General features: G+C 39.6%; 2 protein-coding genes across 7 annotated transcripts in view; one reads left to right on the plus strand and one right to left on the minus strand.

Moving 5' to 3' along the window:
* The window catches only part of LOC129776238 (ATP-binding cassette sub-family G member 1), a 132056-nt gene that overhangs the window by 61346 nt on the left and 45664 nt on the right, over positions 1 to 25046 (plus strand). The gene's annotated exons all lie outside the window — the stretch shown is intronic.
* LOC129776239 (histone-lysine N-methyltransferase SETD1A-like) lies at positions 23268 to 24974 on the minus strand. Of its 2 annotated transcripts, none has more exons than XM_055781774.1 (4): positions 24815 to 24974; positions 24623 to 24752; positions 23861 to 24569; positions 23268 to 23798 (listed from the first exon to the last, which is right to left on the minus strand). In XM_055781774.1, exons 1-4 carry the CDS (start codon positions 24968 to 24970, stop codon positions 23441 to 23443), a joined length of 1353 nt encoding a protein of 450 aa, XP_055637749.1. In that variant the 5' UTR covers positions 24971 to 24974; the 3' UTR covers positions 23268 to 23440. The 2 variants fall into 2 exon arrangements, with proteins under 2 accessions (XP_055637749.1, XP_055637750.1); XM_055781775.1 differs by having other exon boundaries at positions 23270 to 23798; positions 24821 to 24973.

Below are 25046 nucleotides of genomic sequence, written 5' to 3' on the forward strand. Positions count from 1 at the left end.
TAGTGACCATTTCCAATAGACAAAATATCTGTTGCATCAAATCAGTCTACATAATTTTTGCGTTAGCTCATTCTTTCTCACAACACCCATTTCTCGTATGAGAAATTGTTGAGTAACCATCGTTTGCCAGTGCACGTAGAGCGGGAATTCCTTCTTAAGATTCATTGTACTTCTAATAAATTGCCGAAAGACGTGGTCTTACGTTGATCGCACTTGTACTATGTCTATGTACTATGCACGATGAATAACGAAATGCTTGACCGGTCCGATAAGAATATATATTTTATTCAAATATTATTTCGTCGAATGGTTGAGAGTACCCGTTATTGAAATCACATCACTTACCGCTTTGAATCCTGATTTTTCTTACCCATTCCCACTAACAACTATCCCTTCCATGATAAACGCTAGGGAACCACGCTATAGAGCCGACCCTTCTGGCCTTCGGGCGGCGAATATCATACTAACATTCCTTCCCTTCCACTGGTGACCGTAAGGACGTGGCCGGCGTCGTTACTGACCATTTAAAGCTCGAATCACCGAAAATTGCACAACGAGAATGATTTGCTAGTCCCAAGCGTCATTCTGTGTGTTCTTTGTGCAATTTGGTTGGTTCAGGTCAATCACGGAGAGTAACTACGAATTGTACAGTCTACCCAAGCTCAAGCTCAAGCTCAAATACGTCGGTACTAGGCTGCCAAGTTAGCTCTTTGGCACGAGTAGATTTATCATCTTTGAAGAACGCTATCTGCTTAGAAGCTGCATTGGATACTCTTGTTAGCAGCGCTGGGTGGTTAGACGCACATTTATGCAATGCAAATCCCCCGGTCGCCATCATATCAATAAATTCTTTCTGCAATCCAAAGCCTCGTTTAGTGTATCGGCTCCACCCAATAAGTCGTCGACATACAGGTCCTGCTTTCGATGATAATGGAAAACGATCATGCTCATCTCCACACAATTGCTCTAACGTCCGCGTTATCTGTTCGCTCAAAGTATCGCTCGTTGACACTCCACAAAATTAAACTTAAATAAGAAATAAACTTCACTTCGTAGCTCACTTCCTTCGTGGGGGAAGTAAAATACGAAATGCCCTGCCAGTCGTTGCCATCTAGGGTGAGATAAGTCTCATCGTCCATCACCAGCGCCACGTTGTGATTCACCGGGAAAATCGACTGCAGTTCCTGCAGCTCCGAGACCAGTGGACGAGACTTCTGCTTCCTGACATGTATGTCCATGTTCGCCAGGCACATTTTCACTGTTTGGCCGGTTGCACAGACCTCCCGGCCAAGCGTACGCAGCGTTGTAGCTACTTTTCCCTCGATCTTCCTCTTTAGCACCTTTTGGACTTTCCTGTCGCTCAGGGTCGTCGGCCGTCCGGATCCGGGCTTTCTTTCGATGCTCTGATTGTTGTCCAATAGTGCCAAGTTGTTGTAGATGCCGGAGTGGGCGTATCCGGCGTCCACAAAGTGCCGCATGATGTCCGTTTTCGACGCGGCGGAGTACCGTTCTTTTAACGCGCACACTGTTTTTGCCATTACGGTTAGAGTTCGACTGATAGAGCTGTAATTTTTTTTCTGCTGACTCATGGGTTACCATTTTTGATGCTGCATGGGTAGTTTCGTTAGTGCGTGTGAAGGTGAACCCACGAAAAGTTGGTAATTTTTGTCCGTTTGTATAAAACTTTAATACGTAGACAATAATCATTAATTTACAATGGTTATTTAATTAACCTTTCAAATTTATTAGCATATGTCACAAGGAACCCCAAAAAAATCATTATTATTCAGGGGAAAATCTGATGCATCGGTTCGAAACGCGTCACACGTTCTTGATTGATTATAAGCTGAAGTGGTATTTCCTTATGCGGTTGAAAGTGATAATGTTCCACAGATGTTTTATTTTTTTTTGAAAATGTTTACTCTCCCGACGCCGGTCTGAAGGTGCTAAACTGTAAATTCTTGTGAAATGTAAATATTTGTCTATAATACGATCGATGGAATGTTTGGGCGAATTAGCATGATAGGTAATGTCAGAAGGATAACATTGAGATTATTTGCTTGTCGTTTATTTGACTAGCGGCATTTATTTTATTATGGTCGCTGCAGAACTGTCGACTGCGTTTTTGGGATAGGATAGGTAATTTATTTGGACTTAGAATCTATCGATTGCTGATTGTTGTTGAGTATCTTTACCGAAAAAGGCACTCCTACAGTGATGGAGCAGAAGAAAACTATCAATCAGATTAAAAACCACACAAAAATGGTATAGCTGTAAACATCTCCTAAACTAGCCTGGGAAGGCTCATATTATGTGTGCATAGAATTTAGGATACATATCACCTTTTGGAAGAACGGAGTCACTGTCTCATCCCACAAAAAAGATATAAGTTGGATTGTAAGATCGGCTATCATGGCTCCAAACGGGTGTGAGCAAATCAATCCCCAATTATCTTCAGCCGTGTATCGCCAATATGAAATCAGATTATCGTGCTGACTTCCTACCCGGTTGTTCAACGACAGACCAGAATCACCAGAATTACATTCTTCGCAACACGGAATTGTAGAGTTTTAACATGCAAATGAATGTGAATGATTATTAATCTAGTTTTACTTAGGCTTTACTCGTTTCAAAGAAATATTCGCTCAACACTCCTTTCAAGCAAAACCAATTGACAGTATTTTGTTGCTCATTTGATGGTATGTAAGTTCAAACTGGGAAATGGTTATGAGTTGGCGATAACAATATTATCATCTGCCAAATCATTAAATATAATTGATACCCAAAATTGCAACAATCCCTAATTACATATCTCCCAGTATTTACTTGGAATTATACCATTCTCGTTTTATTGAATAATCTCATTGGAACTGTAAACACCAAACGATTCTATAGTTTGAATTCGTCTCAAGAGATAACTAGATTTGTGTAGCCTCCTGTTCGATTCGTTAATAACAAACATTGTGCCAGTCATGCCAAGTATTTCATATCTGAAGAATTGAAGATAACAACAGTTTGGATAAGTTTAGTTCATTTTTGCATGTGAATGGTCAGCGTGAAACATGTCAATGAAATTGATTATATATTTTTAGCTTTCATCAATATTTAGATCATATGCTATTATACCGTTCATGAATCGAATAGAAATGATTGCTTGAGAGCAAATAATGGTAATGATATGTACTGTAATGGACATCAACTACTTCTGTTAAGAAGCATGACAAGAGCGCTACACGCGGGTAAATATTTATGAGACAAATGTTTGCTGACTGTCAGGTAGTGTAATCTTTTTTTTTCTGATGAATCAGTCAAACAAACTAAATTACCATACGTTTACGCTAGTCATCAAAATATACTGTGTCTTAATTCGATGTGCGCCACGCGACTCGTGTACACTCGATTGGCATCGTGAAGATTTCGTGGGTCAAAAAACTGTTGAGTTGGAATCCATCAATTAACTTTACTGTATGATGTGATGAGTTTCTTTGATAATTGAATTATTGCAAAATCCGAAGCAAACGACTGACGGCGACTGACGCTATGATTGCAGACATTAATTTTATCATTGCTGGCTGTTCCCTCAGAGTTAGTTAAGAGAAACCTCACTCACCACGGCACTTCTTGGCTGCGCCATGTCCGTGACTACTCCACACAACTTTCCATGATATTGAAATTCACTTTCAAGATCAACGCGCGCGCCTCGTCTGAGCGCCACTTGTAATGTGCGGAGTAGCGACGGGAAAAAATATATATTCATAGCGTGTTCGCTCGGCTGTTGGTCAAGATCAAGTTTGTTTATATTTTTTTCCTCTACATTCCACTGTCCAGATTGCCAACTTCAATCTTTCTGATGATGATGAGGGCTCAGCTAAGACAGTTCGTTGCATTGGTATATGCGGTGGCGGCTCGTCATGGTGCATTGCTGCTGCGCTTGACCGGAAGGACCGGACTCAAACTGATACCGTTTCAACGGAGATGTTATTTTTTTGTTAACACATTTCCATCCTCATTGCCATCGAAGGACAGTGACGCAAGGAAGATTGATTGATTCTGCTTCGTATTCGAATCTGGTTTCGAGCTATCAAATTTATACTAATTGGTTGTACCGGCCGCTAGCAGTGATAAAACTGAGGTTGGTAAAGGTTGAGAGAGATCTGTCTTAACGCTCCGTTGACAATGAGTTGAGTTTATTGCATGAACGACAAGATTAGAGGACGAAATGAAACATTCATTTCAGGATCAGTCGCGTCTGCAGAATGTTGTAAATCTAGCTACGGTTTACGTTGAGATCTGCAACTTTTAAACAGGTAGACGTATATTGACGAAGCATGTCAACCAAAATTGTGTCGAAGCCATTGACATTTGGAATGTTAATTGAAATTAATTTTAGAAAATTTACCGAAGAAAATGATAAAATAAGGAACGAAGTACAAAATCATTAAAAATGAAAAAAAGAAAGTAGAAAGTAGAAAGGAGTAGTTGTATGACCCTCGAAAGCACCGATGGATGGTTTTGTAGAAACAGTTGAAGATGATTGATTGATGATTGATTCTCACTCTCACGTAATCAATAGACAAGAAATTAGTTCCTTATCGTAACGCATTAATGCAGTATTCATCGCAGTATTTTTACAACAACATTGTTGTACATTTCTTAACTACTTCAACTTACATTTGAGGGGCTTAGAATGCAAGGGGTGTAAGTGACTTGATCGATTTCTTTTCATCAACTTTTTCTTTAGTTAATAACTCAATTGCAAAAAACGTTCCAATTTAAGTTTGCTATAGAATCTGATAGGTAAGGTTCAGACCTATCTTCCACATTGTCAAATACAGCTGGGAATGAATTTGAGGCTAAGCTATGACCAAAAGAGAGAGTCCATGTAGATAAATCGATCAAATCACTTACACCCCTTTCATTCTAAGCCCCTCATTTGTTAACGCATAATTCCAACAAAATCTGCGTGTCATGCAAAAACATGCGAGCACTCTCTCCAGACGGCATGAAAGTCGACCCGGTGTTCCCATCGAACAAAATTACGCCCCTGTTTGCCTTTCCTTCCATTCAACTGTGATTCGCAATAGCAAATGGGATATTTATGATAAGTTGAAAACAGGCGGAGCTTACATTGCAATATTTTCTCTCTCAACGATGCCTACAGAACGAACGCTGCATTTGATTCGCAGTGGTAAATACTGTATCTGACTGACTGATTTATTCTGTTAAAGAAGCTTTGAACTGTACCGTTCATTGGATTCTAGCCTTGAAAAAGGCCAATCAATCAATTAATGTCCTTAGATCGTTCACTTGGAAAAACGGACACGCAGCCATTAGGCTACGGAGACCTCTAAATTGTACACAAAATTTCACAGGAAAAATGTATGAAAAAATGGAAAAGCCTACACTTCTTCTCATCAATTGAAACCGAAATAGTAATGTATAGCGTATTGTAGAAATCTTAAAGAATTTTCGATTTGGTATGCAAATTATCAAAATTCTTTCGCAGCAAAAATAGTTATTAATGTTAAAACTATTCCATAAGAACGTGACCTATTTTATGATTTGATATCTTTACTGAAAAACGTAGCCCTAAGTCAGAACCATGTTTCATGTATCCTGATAAATATAATACTTGTCTTATGTCGTCACACTCAGGTTTTTACCGCGGGGGATACGTACCTCGTAAAAAATCGCGTTAACTGGAAAATCTGCGTAAAAAAAACCAGGTCACGTAAACTCCACGTAAGAATCCTGATAGGGTGCCGTACTAATCTCCGTCATAAGCACTAAGTTCTGTCACAAGCATTAATTACTGTCATTTGATTTGTATGGGAGCATGAGGGATAAATGTGAGTTGAGGGAGAGGTGTTGCTCAGTATTGCTCAGTTAATAGAAAAATCCGCGTAAAAAACGTTAACCCTTTGCGGTCGTTTGTCTGCTCTCAGCCACCACAGTAAGGAAGTAAACTAACTGTACTTTATGCAACAATATATCAGCTCACACTTTTTCTAAAAGAATAATTTCTAGTGAATCTGTTCACGAATACAGACGGTGCTCCTATGAATAATACATAACAGTACTCAGTATAAACAAACGTTGTCACCCATGCTTGAGGAAAGGCTCAATGGAAAACTCCATGGCGGAGGGCGGCAAACTAATTATTTTGGTTGTACATGCGAACACCTGAACTGCATTTTGGGGACTGTTTCGAAAGATATGATACGAATAACAGCATATAATTTTTATATGAAAACAACACATTGAAACACATTTTAAGTGGATACTTATTTGAAGTTTCCATAAAAATAAATAAACCTTGTTCATCTTTCATAATCTCACTAAGTTATACATCACAGCACTTTCAAGTAAAAATTATTCCGACCGCAAAGGGTTAATTGGAAAATCCTGGGTGTATACGACTATAGACAAATTTCACGTCATTGCAGTGAAATGTAGTGGGTCTAAAGAGATTGGTCTTTTGAGCAACTTGCATATCTGAAATCTCCCAAAAATTGGGCTACTTGTAACTTTTGTAACTTGTGAATCGCTGGCCGAAAATCGACCTTCTGGGATTGGGTATCTTCCAAGGCCAAAAAATCAAAACTTTGAGCGTCTTGGGCATCCCTGAGCCATGTCCGATTGAGCCGTTTCTTCAAATTCGATCATTTTTTTCTATACTTCACTGCCACTAAGGCTTAGTCCCAGAACAGTAGACCCGGTAGCTGTCGGAAGTCCCCCTTGACGTAAGTCTCATTATCCATGATGAGGCAATGAGACTTCGTCAGCATCTGGGTGTACAGTTTCCGGGCCCGTGACTTGGGGCCTTCTACATTTTGTACGTATGCAGTCCCTCCCGATCCTTGACTCTTTGAACGAAAGACTTGGACAGATTCAACTTTTTGGCCACATCCCTGACCGGAACATTCCCCGACGCTTTCACGACACGCTTGTGATTCTGATCACTAATAGAATATCCATTCTGACCGTTTTTTTTCCCTTCTGTTCGATGCTCAGAGTTTCGTCGTAACGTTTAATCACACGGCTCACCGTTGACGGTACGGTTCCGAGTTGTTTTCCGATGTCCCGATGAGAGAGTTGAGGATTTTCCAGGCGCTTGCGCAAAATCAATTTGCAACGTTGCTTTTTGAGTGGCGCCATTTTTTTTTTCAACTTTCGAAGAACTGACAGCGATAAAAATACAGTGCAAATAATACACTCTAAACTACTTCTACCCAAATTTTCAAGAGAAGATATCTAATGGGTAATTTTCTACAGCATTTTTCCGTGATGCAATTTGCCGTGGGACACCCTTGACTCATTTGATCAGTTGTAGCATTTGGATGTAATCAAGTAGAAAATAGATTATACAAACTGAACTAAAAGTCGTCTGTCCTCATCAAAATTTGGCGGTCAACAATGGCAGCTGTTAATAGGATTTGTTATGTGGTTCTCGTATTTCTCGAACAAACACTTTAGTGTAATATAAACTGACCAGACGTTACGCGGGACAGTCCCGCATTTCAACAAAATGTCCCGCGTAAGATTATGTTCCGCGAAACGTCCCGCATTTGGCAAAAGAAACGAAAATGTCCCGCGATATCAATATATTTCAATATTACAATTTGATCATGTTGATTTCATTAAATGGATGATCCACAAAAAAAAAACTTTTATTTGACAGACTGTTCAAGAGATCTTCCAATGCATCCTAAGATTAATACGTTGAGCTGGTTTCATCGCACCGACAGTGTACTTTTTGTTTAGAGAGTGTCAAATGGAAACGACAGCAACAAAATTAGAAAAACTTTTTTATAAAAGTCCCCTATTGATCCGCAGGGACCAACGTGAGTCAGACGAAAAGTTATTCTTTGGTCCCCTAACTCGGTCAGGGCTCAACGTGTTAATTAAGCCGGAATAACTAGTGTATACGGAACAGGAAGAGACAGGGTTGTTTGATGAAGTATCGTGAGTGAAACGCTTGGCGGTCTTACGGAAGTTGGCCGGAACCTCAACCATGGTCCATGAAAAGATGTATGTCAGCGTGTTCTTTTACCTTTTCGTGGCTTTGGTGGTAGGCTGTCTCTCCATTTTGTCCATTCGCCCAAAAGTTTTTTTTTGTAGTTTTTTTTTCATCTCCTTCCGAAATTAGTCCATTTTTTAATGCATACGTTAACACTAAAATCGATGAAAAATAGATTGGAATTTTCGAGTGTTCGATACGATAATTGGAAGAAAATTGTAGAATTTCAATCGTGCTTGCCATACCTAAATGCTCTGATCGAGTGAGAGATTTTCAGGCGTAAACAAAATCTAAACCACCGAAAAATCACAACTGAGTGGTAAACTATGGTTTATGTTCACATAACGTATATACATAACGTTTTGTTTTTTGTGTCCCGCGTTAGATCTCTGACCATCTGGTCACTTTAGTGTAACAGCATTTCCAAAATGATTGTATTCTCCAAATTTTCAATTTAATACTTTTATAAAACTAAGAACGTTCCGTGGATAATAAAAGGAATCAAACAGAATAATATCGCATGCTTCCCCGTTTCAATATGGGTGTTCGGATCAAAAAGTGGTCAACTTAAATTCGCCGTATTTTTTCTAATCATTCATATAAAAAACCTGATCACCCCTCATTTTGTAGGTGTGTGTGTGTAGAATGATGTCTCTATTTGGATTTTGACATTAGATCTTTAGTTATCAAAATGGCGTCAAAGCAAGAGGAGCGACGAATCAAAATTTTGTACAATGCGTCGTGAAAATCCAAACTACACGCACGCTGAAATAGCAAAATCGTTGAATGTGGCCAAATCAACCGTCACCAAAGTAATAAAAGTGTTCGGGGAACGTTAGTTGACAACTAGAAAGCCTGGATCTGGGGGAAATCGAAAGCCGGGAGCCGCAGTGACGAACAGAAGAGTGGCTAGCGCTTTCAAGCGCAACCCCAACCTCTCCGTTCGAGATGTCGCAAATAAGTTGGGATATCATCTACAACATGCATGAAGCTAAAAAACGATCTGGACTATCGACTTATAAGAAGGTAGTGACTCCAAATCGCAACGATAAGCAAAACCTTACGGCAAAAACGAGATCTCGGAAGCTGTATACGACATTGTTGACAAAGTTTGATTGCGTGGTAATGGACGACGAAACCTACGTCAAGGCAGACTTCAGACAGCTTACTGGACAAGAGTATTATACAGCAACCGGAAGGGGAAAGGCGACAGACATTTTAAAGCATATTAAACTATCAAAGTTTGCCAAGAAATATCTCGTTTGGCAAGCTATCTGTACCTGTGGCTTAAAAAGCGACAATTTCGTTGCAACCGGGACCGTCAACCAGGAAATTTACGTGAAAGAGTGTCTTCAAAAGCGTTTGCTGCCTTTCCTGAAGAAACATGACTTGTCTGTGCTGTTTTGGCCGGATTTGGCATCCTGCCATTATGGAAAAAAGGCCATGGAGTGGTATGCCGCTAACAAGATGCAGGTTGTGCCCAAGGATAAGAATCCTCCCAACACACCAGAACTTCGCCCAATCGAAAAATATTGGGCGATAGTTAAGCAGAACCTTAAGAAGACCCAAAAACAGGATGGGTTATATCTATGGTATAACCGCAAAGGTGACGTAGAACTATCGTTGATTTAGAGATCATTTGTTTGAAGTTGAATCTGAATTCATTCTGAAAGAATGAATATTTGGGGGACTTCGAAAACGAGAGCGTTACGTTGGAGGCACAAGGTTCTATGCATCCAATATTGGATACGGAAATATCCTACTGATGGGGAAGAATAATCTTCAGAAGCTATCCTGTTAATTGCGATTGATTGAAAAATCACAAAACCAAATGTATTTGGTCACAGTGTTACATAGATAGAAAACATTAAAATAAACTCTTTCACATGAATGTAATTTTAAATTCCCAGAGAAACTGGCAGATTATTTTCAGTAACGATTAGATATTTCCACATTTTCCGATACGATACTGGAAGCCCACCAGTGGTTTATGCTAACTCGATAACCATCTGTTAATAACACTTGATTGAAAAATATTTGGTCACAGTGTTACATGGATAGAAAACATTCAAATAAACTCTTTCATATGAATGTATTTTTAAATTCCCAGAGGAACTGGCAGATTATTTTCCGGATCTTTCTCGATGCTGAATGGCATCCAAACGGAAAGAATTCCGTGTGTGTATGTGTGTGTGTAGCGGCTGCTTCGATGGTTACCTTCTCTTCTCCTGAAGGATAGACTTCTCTGTGCTCCCTCACAGTTTCGAAAAAACTGCTTGCGTTTCAGGACAGATCTCGATCCTTCGTCGACCAGCACCCTCAGCAACGATGTTGTCTTGTCGATGTCCTCACGAAAAATGAATGCGTCTCACCACCAGAATATCGCTTAAGTATGCTTTTTGTGCGTGATTGAATCGAGAGAAGGCGTGGTTTACGATGGCAATTTGGAAGGCAAACTAGAGGGGAATGAACTCTCTGAGCTCGGAACATTCGGCGACTGAGCAATAATCGATTGTGGGCGCATACAATATTGGATACGGAAATATCCTACTGACAGGGAAGAATAATCTTCAGAAGCTATCCTTTTAATTGCGATTGCTTGAAAAAGCACAAAACCAAATGTATTTGGTCACAGTGTTACATGGATAGAAAACATTAAAATAAACTCTTTCACATGAATGTATTTTTAAATTTCCAGAGGAACTGGCAGATTATTTTCAGTAACGATTAGATATTTCCACATTTTCCTCGATACTGGAAGCCCGCCAGTGGTTAATGCTAACTCGATAACCATCTGTTAATAGCACTTGATTGAAACATATTCGGTCACAGTGTTACATGGATAGAAAACATTCAAATACACTCTTTAACATGAATGTATTTTTAAATTCCCAGAGGAACTGGTAGATTATTTTCCGGATCTTTCTCGATGCTGAATGGCATCCAAACGGAAAGAATTCCGCGCGTGTATGTGTGTGTGTGTGTGTGTAGCGGCTGCTTCGAGATCTTCCCGGGGAACCGTTTGTGGTATCACTCTCCTCCTGATGGATTCCCTTCTGGCCTAAGGTGCACAAACAGGCTCTTGGTGACACCGTTCATTCGCGCTTTCATGATAAACGAAGAGTTTCACCACAACAGCGACAACATGCTCCAATCGCTGTTCAATTTGAACTGAGTGGATTTCCGAGAAGCGCTCACTTATATACCGATTGGTGATTTCAATAACCTGTTTTCAAAGCAATTTTAAGACTATTGAAACAAGTTTTTGGGTCAGAAAGTAACAAGTATAGAAGGCGTAGACATTTTATCTTTCGAATGAAGTGTTTATCATACCATTTCGTTCAGTTGTTTAGGAGCTATTAACGCTCAAAATCTCGGTCTCCGGCGTAACGCTTTCGTTTTCGAAACTTTGATTTTACACCCCGGTATAGAAATGAAAGACGTAGTCCTACGTCAAAAATTGTTAGCAGCGAGAAGCAGTTCAAAGCAAACTGGCGTTCTGCGGCGAAGAAAGTGGATAAGGTGACTGTACAAAATATGATGGCAGGCGTCAAACGAAAGGCTCGCCAATTTGGACTAGGTCGACCGGAATCTTAACTGAGTATTTTTTCCGTCTTTTATACATATTAAGCTTCAAAAAGAAAGATACTTTGATTTTTTTTAATAAACAAATAATCGATTTACACGCAATTTAGTTTGACCTCTTTTTGATCCGAACACCCTTTATTTAACATCGCCAACAAGTCATAATGTTGTGCTCCCGTGGCCGAGTGGTTAGCTTCAAAACCTAGCATGCCGGGGGTTCGGGTTCGATTCCCGTTCTGGTCGGGGAAATTTTTCTTCAAAGAAATTTCCTCTGACTTGCACTGTGGTCACGCGTATTCTAGAGCTTGCCACTCAGAATGCATTCAAGGCGTGTTATTTGGCATAGAAATCTCAACTTAGTACTAATGAAAATGACGCAAGTAATATTACGTTGAGACGGCGGAGTTCCTCTAGGAACGTTAGTGCCATATAAGAAGAAGAAGAACAAGTCATAATTGACCGTAAAATGCTGATTTGAATATCTCAAATTGTTTTCTATCGGAAACATTTTTTTGTTCCAATAGCTTTTCACTCATAAATTTACCCATTGTCAATATTTTCTCACACATTACCAATCTAATTACTCGTCTATTTTTTCTTCGTTACAGGTAAGTACGCGAATCGAAACACTATTCGTCGGGTGTCGACCCTGGAGTAGAGGTAATACGTGAATATTTTCCGCTGGAAGCTATGAACGATTACCGTGCCAGTGCAAGTATGCGGAACACAGTATCAGCATTTCCATGCTCACCAGTTATACTTGAACTTGGCATTTGATTTCGTCCCGCGTGGCGGCCAGTGGGATAGAAAACGCGATGTAACACACTTATTGAATCGTTATATTATTTGCATTGAGTATTTCCAATTCACCATGCTCCGCCCGGGTGTTGTCAGTAACACAGGCACCGATTTACATAACCGTCGTAATTGTGCTGGCAAACCGGTGGAAGTTACCGCTGACACCTCGCAAATATATTGTTCATTGCTACCTCGGTTTGTTTCCACATGGTTTTGTTGTTTCGCATATACAGGGGGTAGACAAAAATAGTGAGACTAGCATAATGTGGTAAATGTGATTACACTTCGAAAAATATACTTATTTAGATGCAACTGGTTGAATATGACTGAAAGAAGCATTTTCTATCGCATACCCTATCTAAATTCTTATTGATTTCAGAAACTCGGCTAGCCACCCCAAAGTCAAGAATATGTTAGAAAATGAGGTTACCAGCCGCATTTGAACAGTATTTATTCGAAGATTCAAGCCTTTTGGAACATTGACAAAAATTTAACTCGTCTCATTCTTTTGTATATCCCCTGGAGTGCAAGCGCTTGCCATAGTTTCGACGACTGACGGCCAGTTAATTTAATTATAGGTTAACGAGGAGGTCAATAGATGTGTCGTTTGCGTGTTTACGGTAGTTTTGTGAATCAATTAGAACACGAGCCGTATGCAGAGTGAATTTTTCAAATCGCAAACGCAATGTAACTTTTTACGATGAGGATGAGCTCGTAAAACAAAGCGACCAAAAGGCTAAGCGAAGCTGAACGATGAGAGTGTTGTAATTAAAAGGCCATGTAAACAATGTTCACTTCTACGTAGTAATGAAACAGTGAACGGGAACTATACCCGTCAATCCAATCGACGAAAGAACAAGTTTATTTCAATGCAGAGCATTAATTGCTGTTTGCTTACATCGAACTTCGCTCATTTGGTCGAGTATAAACCATAAGCCGCAGCTTCCGTTACGCTCGGATATTCATCCGAGCGATATTTTCCTCCTGCTGGATTGCTTCTACCCTTGGAGTACAGAGCATTCTCGTACGAACAGGCAGTGTGGTCATATTAGGGATCATTTGATACGTATCAACAATGTTAAATCAATCGAGTATCATGATTTGTTGGTGAGCCATTTCATCATCGAGAAATTCTGCTCATTCGCGAAAAATATTCAACAGAAATATGGCCACGCTGACGCTCACTATACTGTTACGTTTCAGACCAAGTGCAATTTTCGAAGGATAAGATACACTTCAACTTAAATATTTTGTATTGATAAAATGTTTATCTCGCCATCACTTGAGTTGAATGATCAGCATATTCGCGCACACATAGTATAATAAGGGAATTGAATGTATTGAATTGATGCTGATTTTCCCAAAAAATATCAAAATTCCGTTAGGACGAGGCACGTTGTTGTAGGATTGGAATGAATTTCCATTCGATGGACTTACAGATTCCAGATATCTGATTTTAAATTCAAAAAAGTCTGATTACCTATTAGTCCTCAAATGCCCACATTTTCTTATTCTCAGAACCGATCAACGGAGCTTGCGCAGCAGCAACATTTTTATCTTATTCAACGTGAACTGATACTGGGATAGGTCGAAAGATGAATAGAGATGGGCTTGCTTAAAGTTTTGGAAGGTGGATATTCTCTCTTGACTCTTTCTCGCTCCGCTGAACTTCGCTGAAAGGGTCATCCATTAGCGGCTTGGCAGTTTTCTGTCTTTGTGTAAACGAACTCTTAAAACATTTTAATGATCTGTCAATGTCTAAAAGTTAGTCAAAATCAACAGTAAACAAACGAGCAATGCTAAATAGTTATTAAAGGTTACTACCGAAATTCGGAGCCGTGGTTTCAACTTCAAGAGCACTTACTCCAATTTTTGGGCTGTAATAATCGTATCAGACGGCAGACTGTACAAAGTCTATATTTTGACTGTTGGATGCTGTTACGGCCCAAGCCGAGCACATAAAAAAACTAACACAAATTTATTCTCATAAAAACATTTTATTCCACACACGACAAAAACTACAAAAATAAGCACTAAAACACTTCACAAAACCAGCAGCATATCCGCCAGAGTCCGCACCTAAAAATAGAGCAATAAGTCTAGCTATTTAACATAATTATATATTGTCACTTACCTTTTCATCGGGCACAACAACCTAATATACATTACACCTCTCGAAACTCAACAGCACAACAAACAATATGTAAACAATCACAACACACAAACAATAACAACCGAATTGTCAGAATAGGAACGGATGGAAATGAATCCGCTATACAAAGCGTATTGATTATAGCGAACATTCGAGAAGGAACCCGAACAAAGAATCAATCGCAATTATAGTCTACTAGCTAACCCGGCAAACTTCGTCCCGCCCATTTACTTGATTAATTCTCGAGTAATGCAGAAATTTGTGTTTTATTTGTATGGCAGCCACCCCTAAGAGAGGGGGGAGGGGTATCTAACCACCATAGAAACATTCATTGCACCCTAAAGTTTCCATATGCCTAATTTGGTTTAATTTGCTTGATTAATTCTCGGGTAATGCAAAAATTTGTGTTTCATTTGTACGGCAGCCCCCTCTAAGAGAGGGGGAAGGAGTATCTTAACACCATAGAAACATTTATTGCATCCTAAAACCTCCACATGCCAAATTTGGTTTCGTTTGCTTGGTTAATTTCCGAGTACTGCAGAAATTTGTGTTTCATTTGTATGGCAGCCCCCCTTAGAGAGGGGGAAGGGGTCTCAAAATATCACGAAAACCTTCCCCGGCCCCAAAAACCCCTACATACCAATTTACATGTCGATCGGTTCAGTAGTTTCCGAGTCTATAAGAATCAGACAGACAGACAGACATCACTCCATTTTTATATATATAGATTCACATGACTATGAGCCAATCGTATGAATAGGGTACGAAATGTTCAGAGCAGGATCAGTCGAAGCAACGAAAATGATCCAAATCAGTTAATTCAACGACGTTCTTAAGAATTGGGCATCTCCCAAGCCTCATCGTTGCGTGTTTTGCGAAAAGATCTTGAGCTACATCCTTACAAGATCAAATTGACTCAAGAGCTAAAGCCACTTGACCATATGGAGCGCCGAAATTTCTCCGAATGAGTTCTGGTGAATTTTGAAGAAAATGATGATTTTAATAAAAAAATTATTTTCAGCGATGAGGCTAAATGTCTTTGTCAACAAGCAAAATATGCGTTATTGGTCAGATGTGAATCCACATGGTATCCCATTGCATTAGGGATACCATCTGGTCGGAGTTGAAAATCATTACACCTGTCATCAGGGTTACCAACTTTAGTTTTCAAAAATCAGCAGGTATGAAAATAAAAATCAGGAAGAAAGCAGGATAGCTCATATCGAATCGTCTGGGAAGTCATTTTTATGGGCAGACATACATTTATTTAATTTTGTATGCACTTGTTTGGGAGATTGTGCCATCTTTCACGCTGCTTAAAAATTCCATCATCCCAGAATATGTTTACTTTCTCGTCGAAATCTGGAGAGGTATTGTTTTGGCTTTTTTATGCTTTTTTGAGAATTTTCTGGGATCTGAGCCTCTGGCAATCTGAAGGCGCTATATTCGGCTTGTTTAGCTGGTGCAACTGAACCTCCCAACCAGATTCCAAAATATTTTGCCGTGTAGGTCAAAGAAACATGAGGTTTGGCTGTGCCCTGACGGAGCACGACGTCTATCACATTGACTAGTTTTGGAAGTTTGTCTTGGATCGCTGGCTTTAATTTACCCAGTTACGAGCAGTACTTATGGTAATTTAACGACTCATTGCTTTTTTGTATCGGAGGCTCATAATACAGAATTCCTTACCAATCCCACAAGACACATAGTATAACTTTCTTCGGGTAACGAATGGTCTCGTGGTTTACTAATAATGGTTCATATCGCTAATCCCAAGTTTTTTACCGCTCAACATTGTTATAAATGATCCGTCTCGCCAATCAGGCATTTTGGCGAGACGGATTTCGGATTTCGTGTGAAACTTACCCATCGTTACGATTTACGTAACCATACATCACCAAATGCTTATGAACGCCGGTTTCAGGTACTTGTCGTGTACCGAGGATTATTCTTGATCAGTATCTCGATTTGGTTTCAACATGAACTTTCCGAACAACCTCATAATTTTTTTTTCAATAAATAAAAAACGTTTCAATGACAAATACATTTTATTTAAACATGTTATTCTTCTGTTGAAAGTCTTAAATGCTGATTTGTTGTATTTGGATGTTAATTGCCACGAAAATATAACGGAATCTGTGTCTTCTTTATTTATTCATTTATTTATTTATTTATTCTTATCAACGGGTACAATTATGCCCTAATGACGATCACTTACTGAACTAAACTTACATTTTACTTATATATATATATGAACGTGAAAAAAAAATTAATCGCTAATAGCAGTGGCTGTAATTGCGGAGGTGTATCGTTTTTTAAGTAATGCGCGAGACAATCCAAAATCGAAGAAACGACTGTAGCAATTGAACTCACGGCACATGCTCGACAAAGGCTCATTGTAGCCATAGTTTGTGTTAGAAAACGGTATTTGAAGGAAACTGTGAGACCTCAGGTTTCTTGTTTGCACGTTGAAATTAACCTTCTGCAGAAGCTCTGGACAATCAATATGTGACAATATCAAATCTGATATGAAGCAGGTTTTGGCAATCCTTCGACGATCATGCAGTGTTTCTATACCGATAAGTTTGCAGCGATTTTCATAGCTGGGGAGATTATGAGGATTACTCCACGGTAGACGGCGCAATGCAAACCTCATGAACTTCCGCTGGACAGCTTCCACACGTAGAATACCGTTTTGGTAGTAGGGTGCCCAAACAATAGAGCCGTACTCCAATAATGAGCGGACCAGGGCACAGTATAAAGCTTTTATGCAATAAATGTCCCTAAAATGTTTGGTCGAGCGAAATATAAAGCCAAGTGCTTTAGATGCTTTAGACATTATGTATGCGCTATGCTCGCGAAACGTAAGCCTTGAGTCCAGTATGATTCCTAAGTCCTTAACAACACAGTCAACACGTTGTAGAGTTATGCCTTTATGCTTATAAACATAATAAGCTGTTGAACGTTTACGAGAAATGTATATTATCGAGCATTTGTTTGGGTTCAAAATTATCCTGTTCGCGTCACACCACGCAGCAAAGGTATTTATTTGTGTCTGAAGAAACTCAGCATCAGCTTCACATTCAATCTGATAGTACAGTTTGAAGTCATCCGCATATATAGTTTCTGGCACTCAAGAGAGAAATTGATGTCGTTGAGGTAAAGTAAGAAAATATATGGACCGAGATGACTTCCTTGAGGAACTCCTGAAGTAACCCGAAAGGGCTTCGAGATAGTGTCACCAATTTTCACTGAAATTTTTCGGCCTGTCAGATATGATTGCATCCAACCCAGAAAAGAGCCACTGAAGCCAAGACGTTGAAGTTTGGCGATTGTTATCTGGTGATTTATGGAATCGAAAGCTGCTGAAAAATCAGTGTATATCGCATAGATTATTCTGTTTTCATGAAATTATCCAGCACTGTTTCGAAAAGCCATTTGGGCGTAGAAAAAATATTTCTTAATTTTAATCTGAATAGCTTATTCAGACGTTTTGCAACTAGCAATATGTATGATAAAAAATTAGGTACAGCTTTGTATAAGGAGAATTTAATTTGATGTTGTACGCGAAAGGGTTATTTAATGAATTTATTGAATAATATAAAATATCATACAAGTGCATACTGGAGAGCTATTATGACAATTCTCATTTCCAACCAGAAAAACTAGGGATCTTAGTATTTTTATTTCTGATAGTTTTTATTCTGATGAAGTAAAAAGTACAAAAATCAGGAAAAATCTAGATAATTCTGAAAAATCAGACAAAATTGAGTGTTTGTCAGGATATTAGGGAACGTGCCAAAAAAATTGGGAAATCCTGAAACATCAAGAAGATTGCCATCTCAGCCTGTCACAGTTACGATTATGATCAAACCATTGTGATTCTTTGAGATATGAATGTATGAAAACATGTAAAATTTATTTATGTATCGAAAGACTATTTTTGGTCAGAATTGGAAAATCCTCATATCAATGATATGTGGTTTCAACAAGACGGTGCCACTTTCCACATAGCGCTCGTTACAATGGATTCGTTGAAGAGTAAGTTTGGTGAACCCCTCGTTCATGCTACCCTACTCTGGAAGGTCGGAAAATACCGGATTTTCGTAATTTCATTTTTCGGATGTTGGAATTAAAATTGAGTGTTGAGACATTTTGGTGATTGGATGAGGTATATTCGAAGCTGTATTTTTTATTTTTCGGATGCCCATATAGTGCTTACTGTGCTGTTGGCAGTGGATGCACTTTCTAAACTTCGTGGTACGATTACGTTATTCAGAATCCAGTAGACCCATCTGACTGAAATTGACATGTAAAAATGTAAAATTGAATTATCTAAATTGTTCTACTCATTTGTGTGCTTACCTTCTCGTGCTTCAAATAAGGTGCAAGTTCTGCAGATGTTAGGTACAATATTTATATATCCCTGCGAATCAAATGCAGCAGTTCTACGGGCAATATGTAAAGAGGAAATATTGCAATGTATGCTCTGCCTGTTTTGACCTGAATATAAACAACCTATTCACGATTGCAAATCACAGTCATTCTCTGCTGTTGTGTCGAACAGTAAAGACCGTGTTCTCGCTTGCTGGCGATGAGTAAGTAGTGAAGTAAGTCTCTCTCGCTGGACGTCGAAGTCCCCATGAACCAAGCCACGGACTAAATGTGCTCGTGTGCAAGTGGCTGCAACAACGGAAGTGCTCTCGCTCTTCAAACGTCGCCGACCTGTTGGTCGAATCCACTGATCCATCGGCCAAGAAGCTGCTAGCTGACAGTAAATACGCTGTTCTCGAGGATGGTGACGAACCGAAGGCTGTGCAGGAGATGCTGGAATAGCGGGGATGTGAGTATTTCTCATACAACATCGAAGCCGAGAAAACGCCCAAGGTGGTGCTCAGCGGCCAAAACATCAAGGACCTATCGACCGAACCCGAGAAGAATGCCGGTCCAAATCTACAAAATAAAGCGGTACGACACGTCCCAGAAGTACCGTGATCAATTCTATCCCGTCCATCTCGCTTCATGTCTGTAGGACCTCTAGAACATCCGAGTAGTGTTCCACATCATGATCGAATGGAACCGCTACATATCGGTCCACAGAGACGTTACCCAATGCTCGAAATGTTTCATGTATGGGCATGGTACCCGTTGCGTTAATTGCGGTAAAACACATGGAGGACGATGTCCCTGTCTGCGAAAACTGCGGCGTATATCACACACTCACCAGAAGAGAGTATCCGAAAAGAGCCGATCACATCGAGATCCGAAAGCGTTCCTTTACTTACAATCAACCTGCGTCCACCAGTAATTAACGATGCGCAGTTCCCCATGTTGTGGAGCCGATCTGGCGTGGAGGTAACATCCATACTTCTCACGCTCAAGATCACGAGTTCAATTCTCACTCCCGACATTCTTCCAAAATGGAAGGTAAAAGTGACGAACCAGCCAGAAGCGTTGAAAGTCACTATAATACAGAAAAAAAAAAGAAAAAAAAAAAAAGTTCCCCATGTTGCAGCAACGCCGTGCTGCTCCAAATCTGCTGACTCTTCCACTCAACAACCAACGAAACTGCGATGAAAATCATCCATGCCAGGATGGTGGATCTCAGGAATAAACATTTTTCAGATAATCTTCGCTCCGTTCCCGATTGCGCAAAACCTTCTTCTTCTTGAATGGCGTCGTTCATTAATACTTGGTTGAGATTTCTATGCCGAATAACACGCCTTGAATGTACTCTGTAGTGGCAAGCTCTAGAATACGCGTGACCACAGTGCAAGCCGGAAAAATTTTCTTTGACGAAAAATCCCCCAACCAGAACGGGAATCGAACACGAACACCCGGCCGGCATGATAGTGTGGGACCCTAACCACTCGGCCACGGGTGCACTGCGCAAAACCTGCCAAGATCTTAAAAAATAAACCACGAACCATTCCACCACTCAGATTGTCAGATTCCATCTTTGGTAATTACATTCTGCCGAAACGTTCTTGATCAAGTGGATTCTCAGAATCTTGGTCGCTCCATGGTGAGTCCCCATGAGCCTATCGTCGAGAAAGCATGGCTAGTGTCCCACCATCATTCTGTCGTTCTGTCGTGAATGTTCTGTGTGACTACCTGAAATATTTGTATTAACACGGCGAAAAACACAAAACTCTGGACTCCTGGACTTTGAAATCCACCGCATATGTGGTATTCCGGTGCCGGAAGAGCGGAGAACACTTGTGAGGGCATGAATAAATCATCAATAAACTATCTTCAACTGTTTCTACAAAACCATTCATCGGTCTTTCCAAGGCCCCTAAAACTTTTTCCTAGAGAATTATTCAAAATTATTCGTTTGCATTCCGAAATAATAAAAAGCGACTTGATTTTTATAACTTTTTGCCAGGAAAAAGTTTGTGTGAATTCATGACTGTATTCGGACTTATTGGTGGCTTCTTCCGATCGATCTTTGCACTTTCGTGAATACAAGAATTGATTCCGGTTTAAAACTGGCGTCTAAGTGTAGACTATTTCAAACCGAATGTGAAGAAGGTATTTTCCAGTGATGAGAGCAGAAGTCTTCGGTGAAAACTGAAGATTAAAAATGATGCATAATATAATTTGTGGATATTTTGTTGGAAAATAATATTTTGGGGGTGTAATACTGGAAAACTATTTGGATATTCAATGAGTGTTTGAGTTTCGTTCTAGATAGCGAGCAATCAACAGTTCATTCTAATGTTGAGAGTTTATTAGACAATTTTCTTAAATTGGCTTTGTATGGCGTTGCAAATTGTTCGCGCCTCTCCCTGCAAGCATTCATTCATCGATCATTTTGCTTCCAAATACCTGTACTAAAGCATTCATTCTTAAATTTTTATAATGTTTATTATCACCGGCAATAATTTCGTAGTTCTACGTTAACAATGCGGTCTTGTCTTAGACAGCACTCTTCTAATTTTTTTTCAACATATTTAATCCATAACAAAGTTGTGTTTGTCTCCTCGCAATTTTCGAAAAATAAAGCTGCATAATTTTTCCATGTAAAAGTCATAGCTTGAGTATATCCGTTTGGAATTATGAAAACGCATGTAATTGCTGTTATACAAAAAAATTATATATATAAATTCGGTGTTGAAGACCACGGATCATTTACTGAACTATAGAACCACTCATTTTTTCTGAGTTTCCAGAGATATGTAAGAAGTCGGTTGAATTGAAGTATATAGTGTAGAGTACAATAATTATTATCATTTATAAGACTGGCCATTTCAACATATTGTTGTGTTCAAGCGCGAAACATTCAAAAAACTATAATTCCAGTGTTTCATAACTATAGAACCAGATGGAAAAACTCTCACTCCTCTACAAAATTAACGTCAATTTCACATAAATTACAATATATTCCTAATTCGTAGGTCATCTTTAGTTCTCAATCAGTTGAAATAAGCTCTTCAAATCACTCATACTGCTTGTAAGCTGCATCTACTATTCGTACGATCAATCTCCATGAGATCATGATTGAGTTTTGATCTGGTAAATAAACTTACCAGTCCAGAATCTGAAGACCTTATTCAATAGACCATACCTTGACTTTCCGTATGGTACGAATTGATGCCAAATTACCCAATTATCACGGTGTTTTTGATCCAAAAACAGAAGTAAATGATTCTGAAGTACTTCATTGCACTTCTGACTGTACATTGGTGTTGATGTTGAAGCTAACTGAACCAGGTCGTTTTGAAAATATGTTCCTCAAACCATCAAACTGACGCCTGCAAAGTTATGAATTGAAAAATTACATGACACGTTCCGTAAATCCTTCCAGTATAAAGAAATCCTATTCAAGTTGTATTTCTTTTTATCAGAGAAGTTCTCCTGATATAGTATAACCCTTGGGATCAGCTTCCACATTAGTTTTTGGACCCGCAGGTTTGGAGATGAGATTTTTATGATTTGGGGAGAATTTTTTCAAAAGGTCTGGTTTAGGTAGCTTACCATCAACACGAATGAACAGTCAGAAGGGCAAAGAAGTACTTCAAAATCATTTACTGTTGTGTTTACATAAAAAACAATGTGATAATTGGGTTATTTGGCATCAAATCATAAAATCCGGGAAGTCATGACATGGTTCAATGAATAGGGGCTTCAGATTCTGGATTGGTCAGTTTATTTACCAGATCAAAACTCAACCAAAAACTTATGAGGAGTAATCGTACGAATAGTAGATGCAGCTTACAAGCAGTATAAGTGATTTGAAGAGCTTAAACGAACAGTATCTTCTGCGTAGAACGAGATACACATGGCGCAGCTTGGTCAAAACCACCCCGAATGGGTTATTCAAGTTGATTGAGAACTAAAGATGACCTACGAATTAGGAACATATTGTAATTCATGTGAAATTGGCGTTAATTTTGTAAAGGAGTGAGAATTTTTCCATCTGGTTCTATAGTTATGAAACACTGGAATTTTTGTTTTTTGAATGTTTCGCGCTTGAACACAACAATTAAGTTCAAACGGCCAGTCTTTTAAATGAAGATAGTTGTTATGTCCTACACTATATTCTTCAATTCATCCGACTTCTTACATATCTCTGGAAACTCAGAAAAAATGAGTGGTTCTATAGTTGTGAAACGCAGTGTATTTTATTCGTTTCATTGTTTTTAAATAATAGAAAGAGTAAGGCAGCCTTTTTTTGTGTGTTATATATAGTTATATTCATAATGCTGACAATGCTCGTAATTCAAACATGTTTACATTAAACAACATCAAGAATAAACATATTTTGTTTTTCGAATGAGGTTTTATTGATTGAGGATTTATAAATTTTATTACCAATATTGATTTTTTCCTAGAGTCTGAGAAATATATTTCTCATAAACTCTTCAAGAAATAATCGTTTTCTACTCCATAGTCTCCACCTCTTCATTATTTCCCATGCCATCTTTCTGATCCTTCGTAAATACACTCCGAGTGGCTTGCACCAATCGTTTGGCTGAATTGACAATAACCTCCAACACGGCCGAAAACCAAGAAGTGGCTTGTTCTGCCCCCTGTTCAGGTGTTAACTCTCGTTTTCTTCTTCTTGCCGTTGTGGTAGGAGCAACCGTGGATGTGGTTGGGGTAGCGGCTGTGGTTGTTGCCTTCCTTCGCCTGCGACCGCAAGGTTCCCTTTTGTCTCTTCTTAGTTGTTCCGTCAGCAATTCGGGACTCGCGTTTTCTACCGATTCCTGATATTCATTCGACGATGATCTATGCTTGCTGTTCGAAAGAATGTCGGTAATGTTTGAGCAGTAAGCAGTCTTTGAATATGCGAGCCCTACCTTTGTTCCTCCGTAAGCGTTGAATGCATCGCCTCGCGCTTCCCTCTGCTTTCGGTATCGTCACTGTCTTCTTCATCCGATGGTGGCGGAGGAGGTGGTGGCGGTCTTCTATGTTTACCACCCCGTCCCCTACCAGGTCCCTTCCGCCCGGGTGGACCACGTCGACCACCACCCTCCTCGCCCAGCCCACCTTCGCTGTCAGGATCTCCTCTAGGGCCATTACCACCTGAAGGACTAGCTGGGGTAGTAGCGGGTACATCGGTATTAGTTTCTTGTGGAGAACGCTTTGAACGGTGAGTTTCTCGGGTTTCACGTTCAGAAAGGCTCTTGAACAAATCATTCGGTTCTAGCTCATTTTCCTTTGTGGAATAAAAACCAGTATCATCCAGAACCACGTGAATAGGTGAGTTCAAACGTGATTCCACGAAATCGAGTCTCTTCCTCCGTCTAGACTCGGCTGCAGTAGTAGTTTCCGGTGTTGGCCCATAGTTGTTCACGTTGGAAACCGAATTGATCGTTACCACATTCACGCTTAATCCTGTTGCAGAGCTACTGACCATTCCTGTTGACCTGAGTGTGGCGAGGTGATCCATTGATCTCTTCTTCCGGAGCAATACATCTTCTTCGCTAGTGCTCGACTTTTCCATCGCTGCATCTCCGAAACCAGTGTTGACCCCATTACTTGCTCCCAACTTCAAGCCGAAGAAATCTAACAGAAGTTCGAATGAATTCGGGAATTCTTCAACACTATGAAAAACTCACCGAGATTTTGTTGTTTTTCAGCCTTTAAGTTTACGCCGTGATCAATAATTTCCTTCCCTTTGGCAGCTACACCAGCCAGAACTGTAAGACCTTGATCCAAGACATTCTGCTGGGCTCGGGCATAATTAAGCTGTATTGAATATTACGCTTGTGTTCAAAAACTATGATTTTTTGCGATTACATTGGACGTACTCTCACCTGTATCCAAATCATGAGGAATATAACAAAAATCATGAATTTTTTCATCCCGCTCCGAATGGTGAAACTGTTTCTCTTTGTCCGCGATCTCCTACGCACCACCCAGCTAACGTTTTCTGACACAATAAATACATCCAGCAATGTATCCATGAAATTTATACAAGGGAATCATGTTGCATCTTGATTGTTTCTCGTGCAGTACCGGAAGCTGTGGGATGTCGGCATC

Source organism: Toxorhynchites rutilus, chromosome 3 (genome assembly GCF_029784135.1).
Source record: "Toxorhynchites rutilus septentrionalis strain SRP chromosome 3, ASM2978413v1, whole genome shotgun sequence".
NCBI lineage: Eukaryota > Metazoa > Arthropoda > Insecta > Diptera > Culicidae > Toxorhynchites > Toxorhynchites rutilus.